At 35.7% G+C, this 17,551-nt stretch overlaps 1 protein-coding gene across 1 annotated transcript in view; it reads left to right on the top strand.

The window, feature by feature from the left end:
* The window catches only part of TRHDE (thyrotropin releasing hormone degrading enzyme), a 387,000-nt gene that overhangs the window by 224,666 nt on the left and 144,783 nt on the right, over positions 1-17,551 (top strand). The window contains exon 6 of the mRNA XM_040491410.1: positions 3,039-3,176. Within this exon, the coding sequence (XP_040347344.1) occupies positions 3,039-3,176 (138 nt within the window). The remainder of the gene's footprint in view (positions 1-3,038; positions 3,177-17,551) is intronic.

Genomic DNA, 17,551 nt, shown 5'->3' with positions numbered 1-17,551 from the left:
AAACCACTATTTTGTTCACAGAATCCAACTATTTTGTTTGATCTCTTATCTCATATTAGAGCCAGGATTTCTTTAACTTTATTTTGAAATTTTAATGGTCTCAGGTTGGCAGTAGGCAATTAATCAATACTTTGTAATCGTTACTGTTATCATTATTGTTGTTGAGCATGGGGGGAGAGCACCCCAGCAGGGGACTGACAAGCTAAGATCATTTTTTAATTTTAAAGTGACACAAGTTTTTGTAAAGAAATTAGCACCATCTCTCCTGGAAACTCTTTGTAGTTTTGTTAAATTGGATTTGCCTCTGGCTAGAATTTTCTTTTCTCTTCCTCAGTTTAAGGTGTTCTCTCTTCCAAGTTTGGTGAGTGTTCGTCTGCCAAGCTTTTCTTTTTTATTTTTTTCTCCTCCCTTTTAATCTCCTTTAATGTCTTTTTTTTCCCTCAGTTATACAATATCATTCTCTCCAACAATGTAGAAAATGAACCTTTTGCTAATGATTCAACATTGTTAAATTTAAACACTGTTTCTTGAAATTCTACTGAGGAGGCAAAGGTTCGTTTTTGTTTTCCTCCAGAAGCGTGAAGCAACATATTACGTATAACTTGTATTTCCTTAAATAAGAGAGTTTCGTTTTAGAAATTTACCTTAGGTTTCACTTTACTAATTACTTGCTTTATATCATTATTTGTAATTAATTTATAACTATTTGTAATTAATTGCTTTATATCATTTAAAATCCTATTGCTAGCCAAAGAAGATATGTATACTGAATTTTCATATTGATCAATATATGTTTATTGGTGCTAAATAGTATAAATTAGGATTCAGATAAAACACTATTTTAAGTTCATTTTACACTATGGTTTCGATCAGATGTTTGAGTTCCATAATGGAGTGGGCAACCACTATTTAAAGAGTTGTATATTTTTTCTTCAGAATGGAAATCATATCTTCAACTGGTATTTCTTATAAATAAAAGTGTTCATCAGTGAAGTTGAGGTATAGTGATATATTCCATGATCCTGCCCATTAATTCCAATATCAAATAGTTTTAATGAGTTTTTTAAACTGAGTAAGAGTAACAAGATTGCATACCTGCTTAAAAGTAACATTAACATTTTTATTTTGGAAATACATGACTTTCTCTTAATCTCTCAATCTAGGCCTTTTGTCTGAGATCTTATCTTTATTTTATAGTGGTCCTAAAATAAACTACCAATCATTTTATTTTAAAATTTTATATTAAAATTTTTAAAAATTTATTTGAATGAGAGAGAGAGAGAGTGTCAACAGGGGAGGGGCAGAGAGAGAGGGGGACACAGAATCCGAAGCAGGCTCCAGGCTCTGAGCTGTCAGCACAGAGCCCATCGCGGGGCTCAAACTCACCCACCACGAGATCATGACCTGAGTGAAGTGGGACGCCTAACTGACTGAGCTACCCAGGAACCCCATTAAAATTGTAAATCATAAAGCCCAACTTCACTCTCCTTAATTTTGTCTTGAATTAGGAACTTCATTTGAGAAGAAATACAGTATTAGTTTATGTCATATTGTCAATTCATTGTAAGTTTGAACTTCTCACCATTGGCTCTTGGGGGCTGAAGGGCTGAAGAAATTAGATCTATGGTCCACAGACTATAAAAATAAGCTATTAGAAATAAACCTTATAGTATGTAGTTGGCTGGAGAATTAATTAAATTATTGATTAAATATACTAAATCATTGGACAAATGATGAACTAAGATGCTTCTTTAGAAGCAGATTTAAAGAGCACACACATATATGCCTAGTTAACTATTCCTTTTTTTAATCATATTTATTCTCCATTTCTATATTTTTTTTAAATCCAAGATTGGTGTAATCTCAGCTTGACATTACGACTCACTCAGAAATAACATGCGGTTCATCTGCCGGCTCAAAGTAGGAGGCTCCAGGAGTGAGTTCAGAATTAGCTATAGCAATTTAAGTGTTGCAGTCTTTAATATCTGTAATGATACTCCTCAGGTCCCAGCTATCTGGGGGCTATTTAGCCTTGTTATCGCTTCCAATTTCTTTTTTTTTCCCTCCTCCCTCAGTGAAGGCAGGAGGCCAGGAGAACTAATAGCTGCCAGCATTTTTGTTAACAAAACCCAAGCTGTTTCTCTAAAGCAAGCTTCTTAAAACAAAAGCAACAGAGAAGTACTTTTCCTTTACAGTTTATTTCTAATATAACAAATCAGCTTTTATCAGAGCAAATACAAAGGCCTCAACATCACACCGAATAGAAATCTTACGATTTTCTTTGTTTTCACCACTTTATAGTAATGGGTTGTTAATACCTATTGATCTCCACTTTATGTTCATTATCCTGAATTCACATTCATGTATACGAATATAGTTTATGTCAATATGCCTTTTGTTATTTGTTGTGGTTTCCTGAAATTCTTTCACAGAGTAAATGTGGTGGTGGTGGTGGTGGTGGTGGTGGTGGTGGTGGTGTGTGTGTGTGTGTAGGTGAGTGTGTTAGAGTGAAAATTACATGGGAGGGGAGGTTTGGGGAAAGAAAAGTGGGAGGATGAGAGAGAGAGTGTGTGTTGCTCAGATGGTTCTAGAAATAAACGGTGTAAATAGCAAAATAGCACTGGAACCCTGAGATTTAGTTATTATTCTTATATTGAACTTCACTAAAAAGGTTATTTGGGACTGAAACTGCAGTCTTCATCCTGTAGAACACATAAACAAGCTTAGTCTATTTCATTTATGTGCCCACTGTCTGAATTTGCTTTAACCCCTGTTAAGGAACAGTCCATTGTTTTTTAATCTATTTAGGGCCCATTGTAGCCCATTGATTTTGTTTCACGTTGTGCTCAAATCAACCACTCTCATTTTAGAGTAATTGAAGAGGCATTTTATTCACTGGGTTCTCTTTGAAGTTCAGTCTTACCATGTAGGCTGATGAACATCGTCTGTTAAGTAACACACGTTCTGTTCATGTTGTCACACACATTCTGTCATAACCATGAATCACCTATGATATTGCCACATCTACTGTATTGCAGGAAAAACAGAGGTTTCTGACGGATGTTCTGCATGAAGTGATGCTGCTTGACGGCTTGGCCAGTTCCCATCCAGTATCACAGGAAGTGCTACAGGCAACAGATATTGACAGGGTGTTTGACTGGATCGCCTATAAAAAGGTGGGAATAGATAAGACCCAAATGCCACGAATTGGATATCTCCCGAGGTAGCCAAACTATTTCATGCTAGATTTATTCTTCTCTTCTTCCTGGCAGATAGAAATGGACTGAGGTAGAAAATGGAGTAACTAGGTTCATGTCATTTTATGAGTTAGGGTTTTGCTTTATAAATCAGTGAAATGGAGATGAATGTTTGCCAAATAGTGCATAGAAATGTTGGAAGTATTAATGAATAAATGTTTGGAGACTCAATATGAAATTTCTGTACAAATGGTGTTGTGTAAATGTCAGTTTTTATTATTACTAACAAGAGAGCTGACCTATATAGTGACAAATTATTTGTCATCAGAGCTCCTTAAATAGTTGCTTATTTTGGGTTGGCTGATGCAAATCGGTGTAGGCAGTGACATAGGCATTTTATAAACATTATTTAAGGAAATTTAGGGAATTAAACATCTTTCTTGGATAATAATCATGATAAATGAAATTTTAAAGGCTAGACTATGACTGACAAAGATTTTGGACCAATGACTCGACACAGAAATAAGATAGACTTTGAACTTTTTCCCATTGTTAACGTGGATTAAAATTTTTCCTTTTATCTCTATCCCTTAGTTCTAATTTAACATGAGCATGTACATCTCTGTTTAATACTCAGTAGCCACTTAGTAATTGTTAAGATAGTGTTAAAGTCTAGTTCATCTTTGGTGTAGATTGAATTGCATTTACTGGGATTTCCACATAGTTTATTGATTCAATAATGTTTAAAAATTTTAAAAACTGTTGTTAATATTTTTCCTGAAATATTCCTATTTACAACTAGAAGTCATATAGTGATTGACCAGATGATCAAATCAGATGATTTGTACATTAATTTGGATATTCTGTTTTGCCCTCAGGAAATTACTAGCTCAATGATTATTAGTTAATATTATATGCTATAATATGTAAAGATAAAATTGTGTTAGAAAATGTTTTTTCAAGTCACTGATCATTTCATTGGCTATAAAGGGGTTTTTGATGATTTGGAAAAATAAGCAGAAGTATAGAACCGTTTTTGAAATATATATTAATGTATTTATGTAAAATATCAAAATTTAGAATATATATTAATTTTTATATATGAGGTTTTGGGGGCCATATTTTGTTGAATGTACATTCAGTTTTTTCAACTGTATTTATTCCTAAAATATAGTGCAGAAGATACGATTCTTGCCTTCTTCTTGGCATATGGAAATGGGCTGTGAGTTAGAAAACATAGAAAAATATTATTAAGATAGCTTGAGATGAGTTTGGAGACTTGTCTGGACTTAAATTCTACCTGCTACCGATTCTCTAAAACTATGTGTAAATGCCAATTTTACTTCCACATTAATAACGATCAAGAAAATATTATCTTGGTTAAATACATTTAGATGTATTTATACATAGATAACATCTATTCCAGATTCCATATATTTGAGAATTTGAAATGTTTTTAAGAAGTTTAAGAATCAAAACAGTAGGAAAAAATATATATAATGATTATTATTTTACCCTTTCCACAGTTTGGTACAGAGTCTTGCCAACCTATAAAGGTGAGAAATGAGCAGACTGTGCCACAGTGTTTAAGAACACCATCATAAAGGGTACTGGCTGACTTGCCTCTAGCCACGTATCTTTTTTTTTTTTTTCACTTTGTTGAGGAATAATTGACAAAAGTAATTGTATATATTTAAAGCGCAGGGTGTGAGGTTTCGATATAAATATACATTATGGAATGATTACCATGATTAAGATTATGAACGTATCTACCACCTCACATGGTTAACTCTTTTTCCTGTTTGTGTATGTGGTGAGAATGCCAAAGATATACTCTCAGCAACTTTCAAGTATATGGTATTATGTTATTAACTATAGCAACCATGCCATACATTAGATCATGAGAATTTATTATAACTGAAAATTTGTACCCTTTGACCCACATCACCCCATTTCCTCCTTCCCTGAGCCCTTGTCTACCACCATTCTATTCTCTGTTTCTATGAAAGCGGCCTTTTTTTTTCCCCTAAGATTTCACAAATAAGTAATACCTTATAGCATTTACCATTCTGTCTGGCTTTTTTTACTTAGCATAATGCCCTCCATGTTTATCAGTGTGGTTGCAAATGGCAGGATTTCTCTCTTTTTTTAATGGCTGAATCATGTATATATATATACATATATACATATATATATATATGTAATATATATCACATTTAAAATATGTAACATTTTCTTTATTTATCCATTGCAAGACATTTATATTATTTCTGTATCTTGGCTATTGTGAATTAAAGCTGAAAGGAACATGGACATGCAGATATCTCTTTGAGATACTGATTTCATTTCCTTTGGATGTATACCCAAGAGATATATTGCTAGATCTTATGGTAATTCTATTTTTAATTTCCTGAGAAACTTCCATATTGTTTTCCATCATGTTTATACCAGTTTACATTCCCACCACCACTGTGTAAGGGTTATCTTTTCTCCTTGTCCTTGCTAGCATTTGTTATTTCTTATCTTTTTTTTTTTTTTTTAAAGTAACCTCATGCCCAACATAGGGCTTGAACTCAAAACTCTGAGATCAAGAGTTGCTCACAGGCTCACCAAATGAGCCAGCCAGGTGCCCCCTATGTCTTATCTTTTTTTTTTTTTTAATTTTTAAAATATTTATTCATTTTTTGAGACACACACACACACACACACAAACACACACACACACACACACACAGAGTACGAGTGTGGGAGGGGCAGAGAGAGAGGGAGACACAGAATCTGAAATAGGCTCTAGGCTCTGAGCTGTCAGCACAGAGCCCAACATGGAGCTCAAACCCATAAGCCATAAGATCATGACCTGAGCCGAAGTCAGACACCCAACGCCCAACGAAATGAGCAACCCAGGCGCCCCTTATCTTTTTGAAAGCAGCCATTTTAACAGTTATTTAGTGTCTCTTTGTGGTTTTCATATGTATTTCCCTGATAAATGGTGATATTGAACACCTTTTGATATGGACCATTTGGCCAAATTGAATATCTTTGGAGAAAATATTTATTCAGGTCCTTCGCCCATTTTTTTTTTTAAATTTTTTTTAACCTTTATTTATTTTTGAGACAGAGAGAGACAGAGCATGGATGGGGGAGGGGCAGAGAGAGAGGGAGACACAGAATCGGAAGCAGGCTCCAGGCTCCGAGCCATCAGCCCAGAGCCCGTCGCGGGGCTCGAACCCACGGACCGCGAGATCGTGACCTGAGCTGAAGTCGGACGCTTAACCGACTGAGCCACCCAGGCGCCCCCCTTCGCCCATTTTTAATTAGACCATTTGTTGGGATTTTTTTTGTATGAGTTCTTTATGAGTTTTGTGTATGTTTTTATATTTTATAATTATATATTTTGCAAATATTTTCTTCCATTTTGTAGGTTGCCTTTTCAATTTATTGTTTCCTTTTTTGTGCCAAAGGTTTTAGTTTGATATAGTCTCATTTGTTTTTGTTTCTGTTGCCTGTGCTTTTGGTGTCTTATCTAAGAATTCATTGCTAAAATTAATGCTAAGGATTTTTCTCTCATGATTTCTTCTAGGAGTTTTATGGTTTCAGGTCTTACATTGGAATCCTTGATCCATTTTTAGTTGATTTTTGTGAGTGGTATAAGATAGAGGTCCAATTTGATTATTTTGCATAGGGATATCCAGTTTTCCCAAGACCATTTATTAAAGAGACTGTCATTTCCTCATTGTGTGTTCTTAGTGATATTGTCACAAATTAGTTGACCACATGTGATTGGATTTATATCTTGACTCTCTGTTCTTTCTGCTCTACTAGTTCTATGTAGCTGTTTTTGTTTTTGTTTTGCCATTATCATATGGTTTTGATCACTATAGCTTTGTGTAATATAGATTGAATCAGAAAGTGAGAGTCCTCCAGCTTTGTTCTCTCTCAGGATTGTTTTGGCTATCTGGGGTCTATAAGATAGTTTTGTTTTGTTTTGTTTTGTTTTGTTTTCTGTGAAAAATGCCATTGGAACTTTGATAACGATTACACTGCATCTGTACAACACTTTGACTAGTATGGAGATTCTCACAGTATTAATTCTTCCAATCCAAGATCACAGGGTATCTTTTCATTTATTTCTGTCTTCAATCTCTTTCATCAATGTCTTATGGTTCTCAGTGTACAAGTCTTTCACCTAATTGGTTAACTGTATTCCTAAGTATTTTATGGCCTTTGATGCTACTGTAAATAGCATAGGATTGCTTTTTAAATTTCTCTTTTAGATAGTTCAGTGTTAGTGTGTAGAAATACAAGTGGTTTGTGTATGTAAAATTTGGATCTTGCAAATTTACTGAATTAATGTATTAGTTGCAACAGCTTTTGGGGGAATCTTTAGGGGTTTCTATATATGAGATATCATCTACACAGAGAAATAATTTTACTTCTTCCTTTTCTGATTTGGATATCTTGTATTTCTTGTTCTTGCTTAGTTGCTATGGCAATGGCTAGTATTTCTAGTTCTATTTTGGATAGAAATGGTGAGAGTGGGCATCCTTGTCTTTTCCTGATCTTGGAGGAAAGGCTTTTAACCTTTCACCACTTAGTATGATGTTAGCTAGGGGCTTGTCTTCCTATCTATGTATCTTTATGCTATGTATCTTTATGCTATGTATCTTTCAGTGCTATTACCACTGAAAATTCTGTTTTCCTGTGGGTTTTTAAGTGATGATAGATATGCTGTTTTTCAAAGAAGATTTCATAAGAAAAAAATTTAACAACTATACTAAGGTATAATTAAAATACAATAAACTGTACATGTTAAAAAGTACAATTTGATATGTTCTGACATATGTATACAGTGAAAGCATCACTACGACCCAGTTACTGAACATATCCATCAAATATTTTCTTGTGCCTCTTTGTAATCACTTTTCCATCTCTCTTCTCTACTCCATTGATCAACTTTTTCACTACAGATTAAATTGCATTTCTAGAGTTTTATATAGATGAAATAATATGTATGTACTCTTTTTTGGTCTGCTTTCTTTTATTCAACATAATGATTTTGAGGTATATTCATGTTGTAGAATACATGGATATAGTACAATTTCTTCATTCTCTTGAATATTTGGGTTGTTTATAGTTTGGGGCTGTTACAAATAAAGCTGCTATGAACATTTGTGTGCCAATCTTGTATATATATTCACTTTTGTTTCTCTTGGGTAAATACCTAAAGGTGGAATGTCCATGTGATATGGTAGGTATGTTCAATGTTTTAAGACTGCTGAATTGTTTTCCAATATAGTTGTACCATTGAAACATAGTATATTCCCTCCAAACATGTATCAAACTTCTGCTTTCTCCACATCTTCACCAATACAAACATGGTATAATCAATTCTTTTAATTTTAGATATTGTAATGTTATCTCACTGTAGTTGTAAATTATGTTTCCCTAACAGCTATTGATGTTGACAAGTTTTTCATTTGATATTTTTCCTCCTATACCTTCATTAGTGAAAGGTTATTTCAAATCCTTTGCCCATTTTTTTAAAATTTGATTGTTTTCTTATTATTAAGTTTTGGGGATTCTTCATATACTTTGAACACAGATATAAGATATATGATACGCAAATACTATTTTTCCCAGTTTGTCACCTGACCCTTATGTTTATAATAGCATCTTTCTGAAAACTAAAGATTTTAGTTTTGATTAAGTATACTTTATCATGTTTTTCTTCAATTGATGGTATTATCAGTGTAATATTTAAAATTTTTAAAATTTTACGTTTATTTATTTTTGAGAGAGAGAGAGAGAGGCAGACTGCAAGTGGGGGAGGGACAGAGAGACAAGGAGACACAGAATCCTAAGCAGGCTCCAGGCTCTGAGCTGTCAGCACAGAGCCCGACTCAGGTCTCTCCCACAAACTGTGAGATCATGACCTGAGTTGAAGTTGGATGCTTAACCAACTAAGCCACCCAGGTGCCCCATCAGTGTAATATTTTAAAGATCTTTGGCCAACTCAAGGTCAGGAAAGTTTTTCCTTTTTTTTTCCTCTATAAGTTGTATAGTTTTAGGTTTATATTTAGATCTATAACCTATTTTCAGCTTATTTTTGTATTGGTGTGAAGTTTGAATCAAATATTTTTCTTTTTCTTTTTTTGCGTAGAGATACTTAATTTTTGAAGAAATATTTCTTAAAAGCCCTAGTGTTGGGGCGCCTGGGTGGCGCAGTCGGTTAAGCGTCCGACTTCAGCCAGGTCACGATCTCGCGGTCCGTGAGTTCGAGCCCCGCGTCGGGCTCTGGGCTGATGGCTCAGAGCCTGGAGCCTGTTTCCGATTCTGTGTCTCCCTCTCTCTCTGCCCCTCCCCCGTTCATGCTATGTCTCTCTCTGTCCCAAAAATAAATAAACGTTGAAAAAAAAATTAAAAAAAAAAAAAAGCCCTAGTGTTTTCACATTGAATTGCCATTTCACATTGGTTAAAAGTCAGTGAACTATAGATGCATGGGTCTATTTCTGGACTATTTATTTTGTTCTCTCAAGAATATGTTTGTCTATGTTGGTGCCAATACCATACAACCTTGATTACCGCAGTTTTATGATAAACTTTGAATTAAGGTTGTTAATCTCTTTCTTCTACATTTTTGAAGGTCTTTTGACCATTCTTGATACTTTGAATTTCCATGTGAATTTTAGAATGAGTTTTTCAATTTCTATAAAAGCTCTCTGGGAATTGCAGGGATTGCATTGCATTTATAAGGCAATTTGGGAGAACTGACACCTTAGCAATACCAAGTGACCCATGAACACAGTATACCTTTCCATTCATTTAGGTTCTCTTTGTTTTTTCTCAGTAGTGTAGTTTTCAGTGAATAGATCTTTTATATCTATTTTTGGATTTGTTTCTAAGTATTTCACATCTATAGGCTATTGTAATTGATATTCGTTTTCATTCCCATTTCTGCTTTTTTTGCTCTATATAGAAATACAATTGATATTTGTATGTTTACCTTGTGCAATGTTAAATAGAAGCAATGAGAGCAGACATCCTTGTATTGTTCCTGATATTAGGAGCAATGCATTCAGTCTTTCACCATTAGATATGATGTTTCCTCTAAAGTTTTATAAATACTCTTTATCAGGTTGAAGAAATTGCATTGTATTCCTGAATTGCTGAGAGTTTTAATCCAAAATTGCTGCTGATTGCATCAAATGCCTTTTCCCCATCAATTAAGATGGTCATTTTTATTTTATTTTATTTTTTAATTATTTTTAATGTTTATTTATTTCTGAGACAGAGAGAGACAGAGCCTGAGTGGGGGAGGGGCAGAGAGAGAGGGGGACACAGAATCCGAAGCAGGCTCCAGGCTCTGAGCTGTCAGCACAGAGCCCAACGCTGGGCTCGAACTCACCGACCGTGAGATCATGACCTGAGCCAAAGTCGGACGCTGAACCGACTGAGCCACCCAGGCACCCCTTATTTTATTTTTTAATTTGTTAATATGATGAATTATGTTGAGTGAGTTTTAATGTTAGACTATCATTGCATTCCTGGGACAAATATCATTTGGTCATAATGTATTTTTAAAAATATATTGTTGGGGCGCCTGGGTGGCGCAGTCGGTTGAGCGTCCGGCTTCAGCCAGGTCATGATCTCGCAGTCCGGGAGTTTGAGTCCCGCGTCGGGCTCTGGGCTGATGGCTCAGAGCCTGGAGCCTGTTTCCGATTCTGTGTCTCCCTCTCTCTCTGCCCCTCCCCTGTTCATGCTCTGTCTCTCTCTGTCCCAAAAATAAAATAAAACATTGAAAAAAAAAATTAAAAAAAAATATATTGTTGAATTCAATTTACTAAGAAAATGTTTACAAATTTTGCATCTATGTTCATGACAGGCATCAGTGTGTAATTTTGTTTCCCTGTAACATCTTTTTCTGGTTTTGTTATCACTATAATGCTAGCCTCATAAAGGGAAACTATTGCCTTCTTTTCAATTTCTGGGAGAATTTATGTAGAATTATATTCGTTTTGTTTTGTTTTGTTTTGTTTTGTTTGTTAAATATGTGGTAGAATTTACCAGTACAGCAATCTGGGCCTGGAATTCCTTCATGGGAAGATTTTTAGCTAGTAACTTAATTTTGATAATATTAGCAGATTCGGGTTATTTACGCTTCTTTAAAAAAATTTTTTTTAATGTTTATTTATTTTTGAGAAAGAGAGAGACAGAGCATGAGTGAGGGAGGGGCAGAGAGAGAGGAAGACACAGAATTCGAATCAGGATCCAGGCTCTGAGCTGTGAGCACAGAGCCTGACATGGGGCTGGAACTCACCAGCTGTGAGATCACAACTGAGCCGAAGTAGGCTGCCCAACTGACTGAGCCACCCAGGTGCCCCTATTTATGCTTCTTGACTAAGCTTTGTAGTTTGTATCTTTTCAAGGATTTGGCTCATTTTATCTAAGAAGTTTCATTTATTGGCATCCAGTTGTATATGATATTTTCTCTCATTATCCTTTTAATAACCAGAGAGTCTTTAATATCACCTCTCTAACTCCAGATATTGTTAATTTTTGTCTTATTCTTACTGTTCTGATTAGTATAGCTAGAAGTTTCTACATTTTATTTTCAAAAGTTCAGCTTTTGGCCTAATTGATTCTTACTCTTACTTTCTGTGTTATAGATTTCCTAATTATTACTATTTTCTTCTTTCTTCCTTTTTTTAAAATGTTTATTTATTTTTGAGAGAGAGAGGGAGACTGCACGAGCATGGGAAGGGCCGAGAGAGAGGGAGACACAAAATCTGAAAGAGGCTCCTGGCTCTGAGCTTTCAGTGCAGAGCCCAACATGGGCTTGAACCCACAAACCGTGAGATCATGACCTGAGCTGAAGTCAGACGCTTGGCTGACTGAGCCACCCAGGCACCCCTCTTTTTTCTGGTTTCTTTAGGTTCAAGTTTAGGTCATTAATTGAAGGCCTTTTTTTTCTATTCTAATTCAGATGTTTATCCCATGAATTTTCTCTAGCTAATGGATGCCTCAGATTTTGAGACATGGAGGTTTCATTTTCATTCACTTTAAGATACTTTCTAATTTCCTATTTGATTTGTTAGTTGCCCCATGGGTTATTTAAAGTGTGTTATTTAGTTTACATGTATTTGAAGATTTTCCAGAAATAGTTTCTGTTCTTTATTTCTTATTTAATTCTACCGTGATCAGTAAAACATATTCTGTATGACTTGAATTTTCTTAGTTATCAAGGCTTGTTTTATGGCCCAGGATTCGGTGTCTGTTGGTAAATGTACCATATGCACTTCAAAAGAATGTGTATTCCACCGTCATTGACTGGAATATTTTATAAATGTTAGGTAAAGTTGGTTGATAGAGTTGTTCAAATCTGTTCTATCCATATTGATTTTCTGTCTACTTGTTCATCTTGCTTTCTTGATGGGCCCTTATTGTTTGGATTCACCCACATTATGCTAAAATCAAACTCTAAAAATGTAGTGAAAAATAGTGAGATATCTGAAAAATAATCTTCAAATGTAAATGTGGAAAAATAGAGATTAGAATTTGGTAGAAATCGGGGCGTCTGGGTGGCTCAGTCGGTTAAGCGTCCGACTTCAGCTCAGGTCATGATCTCGCGGTCCGTGAGTTCGAGCCCCGCGTCAGGCTCTGTGCTGACAGCTCAGAGCCTGGAGCCTGTTTCAGATTCTGTGTCTCCCTCTCTATGACCCTCCCCCATTCATGCTCTGTCTGTCTCTGTCTCAAAAATAAATAAACGTTAAAAAAAAATTAAAAAAAAAGAATTTGGTAGAAATCTCAGGGACTTCATTTTGAGAATCTCTATATCAGGCCTTGATGTACACTTCATGTCTTAGACTAGTTCTCTGATTTGGCTTTTCTCAGGTTCTTCCTATCAGGTAAGTTTGTAGATGGATAACATGAAATAACCAATTTAACTTTATAGATGGAATAGGTAAATCATGTCATTCGGGGATGTATGACAGGTAACAGAGATAATTTTACAAGCTATAAATAAGATTAGCTGCTAGTATTTGTTGCATGCTTACTTGGGACCAGGCACTGTGCCAAAGTCTTTATATCTATTAACTCATCGAATTCTCATAATCTCCTTATGGGGGGGTGTTGTTTTCATGATTCTCATTTTAAAGATGAGGACATTGACTTGTGGGCAATCTAAGGATATGTTTCCCAGGAACTCAAGTTCCAGAGCCATTGTTCTTAACCACTACCATATTTTTACCAACAAGTTTGGCTAGAACATTCATTCCAAAGTAATTTGATAAGCTTCTGCTTATGTTCCAGGCACTGTGTGCTGAGTACTAGGGAAATGATCAATAAGACATAAAGGAGAGACAGGATATAAATAAGCCAGTGTAATAACATATGAGTATTAATAGCAATATATCCATTTTAAATGTGGACAACTAACTCAAACCATATTTAGGGATAAAAAGGAATTCATTGACTAAAAATCTGTCAAGTATGAGATGTAGTCATAGCTTTAAGAATGGTTGGCTCCACGTATTTTAACAATGTCATCAGCTTCCTGGCTCTTCACCTGTATCTGACTTAATTTCTGAATTATTCTAGAGGGGTGACCCCAAAGAAATCTAGGCTGATAGGGTCCTCAACTTTGTGATCCTAAGAAGCCCAGAGAAAGAGCAAACTTATTTCATCACAACGGAATCTCTATTTCCACAAAGGGTTATAATTTTTTCTGATTAGGTAATAGATCACCACTGACCAATCCCTATGTCCAAGGGAAGAACAATTCCTATGAATATTCTAACTAGCTAGCATGGGTCATGAGCTCATCCTTTGGCAGGAGAGATAGACCACATTAAAAAAAAAGGATATGTAGGAAAAAGTAATGGATGCCAACCTCAGAGTCTTAGGTGTTATGATAGACATATGTACAATATATAGTTGCAGGGGGAAAGGGAGGGGAGTGACAAAAAAGCAAACAAGGACCATTCTGTAGAGGAGGTTTAGGAAAGGAGCACCCCGATGTTCCTTGATTGAGTGGAACATCAGGTTCAACATGGTTATAGAATAGTGAGGGTTTAGGGTAATAGGCAGGCTGAGGAGATGAGCAGGTAAGAACTTGGAGGACCTCTTATGTGATACTAAAAAGTTTGAACTTTATCCAGCAGGTCAAGAGAAACCAATGAAGAATATCAAGCAGAGGAATAACATAATTAAAATTGTACTTTATAAAGAATATTCCTGTAGGTGTGGAAGAGATTAAAATAATATTAAAAGCAATATGATAGATTGAGACATTTTAGAAAAGATTGTAGTGACTAGAGCTGTAATATATAGAATTTATTTTTTGTGTGGTAGTATGTAATACTTAATAGAAACGTTTTGCTGCTACTTTTCTGTGTTCCTCCCTGAAGATCCCTGTTACCAAACAGCATTAACCTCTGCCAACAATCAACCTCTCATTGCATCAGTGCTTCATTGGCTTATCATGTCTTGTAATTATTTCCTTAATAATTATTGAAATTATTCCCACTTCTGTTTTTTGTTATTCTTCCTTCATAGCAATTTCATTATACTTTAAATAACTTTTTGATGTAGTGGTGTATTATAGGGGTAGAGAAGATTATACAGAAATAAAGGTTAGGAACCAACAGACCCAATACTAATTTGTGTAGATTTGAATTTAAGAACTGAGTGATTTTGAATAAATACTGAGTGATGTTCAATATGGATAGTCTCAAGGCCAGGATTAAAAGAAAAACTCTTAAAATTACATGCATATTTTTAGGATGGGAAGAAAAAAAGTGATAGCTAGTCTGTTAAAAAATTACATTCCAGTGAAATAACAATTTTCCATTTTAAGTGTAATTGAAAAAGAAGATGCTTTTATCCTAACATACAATGGAAACAGGAAAATACTGTCCATAGATAGAAAGACTGGGAAAGATGGATTGAGATAGTCTCTTTGCTCTAAAAGCACAAAGGGAAATAAGAATCAATGACCCAATAACCTGGATGATGAAAGTGTGCGAATGCTCATTAAATTTACATATGATGCCACATTGAAGTGAATTGCTATAAGCTTGGGAGAGAGGAAGAGATTTCCAAATGACTTAAGCAAATTTAAAGAGAACCCTTTACAAACAAGAACACTTTTGAACAATTATTATACCAAGGCTGATGTATTTTATGAAAATTTCCTGTATGGCTAAAGAGGAAAATGTATACAATTTCTGTAATTTTTAGAAGTGAATACAAAAAGCCAACCAGCCATTTGCGTCTATTGTCTTTTCTGATAACAGGTTTCCCACTCATAGCAGTATGTCAACCAGGTCACGATTAGGACACCAAGAGAGCACAGTCCAGCTCTACAAACAGAACAGGTCATTTCTGTAGAAGGAAAAAAAAAAAAAAAAAAGATAGCCTCTTCCTTCAAGAATATAACCCAGTAGTAGACATAAGACCTATGAAATTAAGACGGCAGTTATACTAAGAGTAACAGTAAAGCATATCTATCATTTAATGAGCACTGACTATCTATGAGGCATTGTGTGAAATGCTTTGCATGTGTTATCATCTTTATTCCTAACAGAACACTTGGATGTAGGCATTTTCAACCCATTTTACTGATGAAACTGAAACTTCAAAAAGGAAGTGATTTCCGTAGGGCCAGACATCTAGCGAGTGAACAAGCCAAGGGTTTAAAGTCAGACCTATAAAACTTTTTACAAATAAACATATTTGAAGGCAGGTTATGATATGATCCTTCTCAGTGGATGGCAACTTCTAGTTCTCAGGCCACCTTCAATCCTCTTTTTTTCTCATCCTATTTGTCAGGAAATCTTGTCTCTGCTGTCAGAGTATTTCCAGTATTTATTCTTTCTTGTATCCCCCAACTTCATCTATTACTACTGTCCCTTCACTCACGCTATTCCCGCTCCACCAACTCTTGTTTTCCCTAAATCCAACTAACCCCCCTCCCACACTAGGGTGTTTGCGCTGGCTGTTCCCTGGGTAGAGGATGATGTTCCTTCAGCTGTCATCATGGTTCTAACTTGTTCTCCTTCAGGCCTTTACTTAAATGTCACTTTCTTGGAGAGGCCACTTGTTTCAAGTGGTAAGTGACACCCTCATTTTTTTTCCTTCATTCCTTTCTCTTATTCTGATCCACTTACTGTTTTGGGCTGTTTGGGTAGTGATCACCTTCTAACATATTATAGAATTTTCTCAATATTATGTTTGCTATATTATCTGGCTTCCTGCTTCCCACCGTTGAATGTGAGCTTCATAAAAGGATGGTTCTATGTCTGTGCTTTTCATTGTTTTCCAGTATCCGTTATACTGCCTGCATAGAGTAGGCACTCACTAAGTATTTGTTGAATTGAATTAAAGTAAATGTCAGGAAAGCAATATAAGCAAAATGTTATGGCGTTTCAGAGGGAAAGATCCCATCTGTTTATAGGAATTAGGAAAAAGAGTTGGCACTTGAAGTAGGATTAACGAGTTTCAGATGTATTCCATGTGAATTTCAGCGGGGGAAGGAAGATTGTGTTACCCAATCATTCTGTTTCCTAATGGGTTATGTCACATGTGGCCTGACCCCTGAGCCCTAGACCTCAGGGGACCCCTTTCCTGTCAGCTCAGCTCTTCTTTTGCTGTTTCTGTGTTCTCCTGCCTCAGGCACAGTCAGCCTCCTGCTCTGCAAGTTTTTCCAGCTCTTACTCTTCTAAACAGGTCCTTCTTCATAGCCTTTGCTTTCTCCATTCACAGACTGCTTAACTGATAAAAATGTTTTAATGTTTTATTTATTTTTGAGACATAGAGCATGAGCAGGGAAGGGGCAGAGAGAGAGGTAGACAGAATCAGAAGCAGGCTCCAGTCTCTGAGCTGTCAGCACAGAGCCTGATGCGGGGCTCGAACCCACGAACCGTGAGATCATGACCTGAGCCGAAGTCGGACGCTTAACTGATTGAGCCAGCCAGGCACCCCTCCACTCACAGACTGCAACATATACACCATCAAATGAGTGCAACTGATTACTATTTTGTCCTCTTTGACACATTTGTGCATATTTTACTGCATAGTATGTATGTACAGTTACACAAGAGATACACATCTGGTGTATTATAGATATTGATTAACTATAGCACTTGTGGTCATTCCTGTTCAAACAATTGGACCTCAGGCTTTTGGTCAGGTACATAATGGCAATATACTATTAGTAGGAATAATAGTATTAGCTGTCCTTTGAGGGTCTAGTTTGCTACTGGACATCCATTTAGTCATCTATTTACTTTCCCATTCCTGTAAGGTGGGCATAATAATCTTCAATTTTCATAAGAAGAAACAGAGGCCCAGGG

This window comes from Herpailurus yagouaroundi, unplaced genomic scaffold (assembly GCF_014898765.1).
Source record: "Herpailurus yagouaroundi ecotype Mexico unplaced genomic scaffold, PumYag 182, whole genome shotgun sequence".
Lineage (NCBI taxonomy): Eukaryota > Metazoa > Chordata > Mammalia > Carnivora > Felidae > Herpailurus > Herpailurus yagouaroundi.
This window is presented reverse-complemented; position numbering and strand designations above follow the sequence as displayed.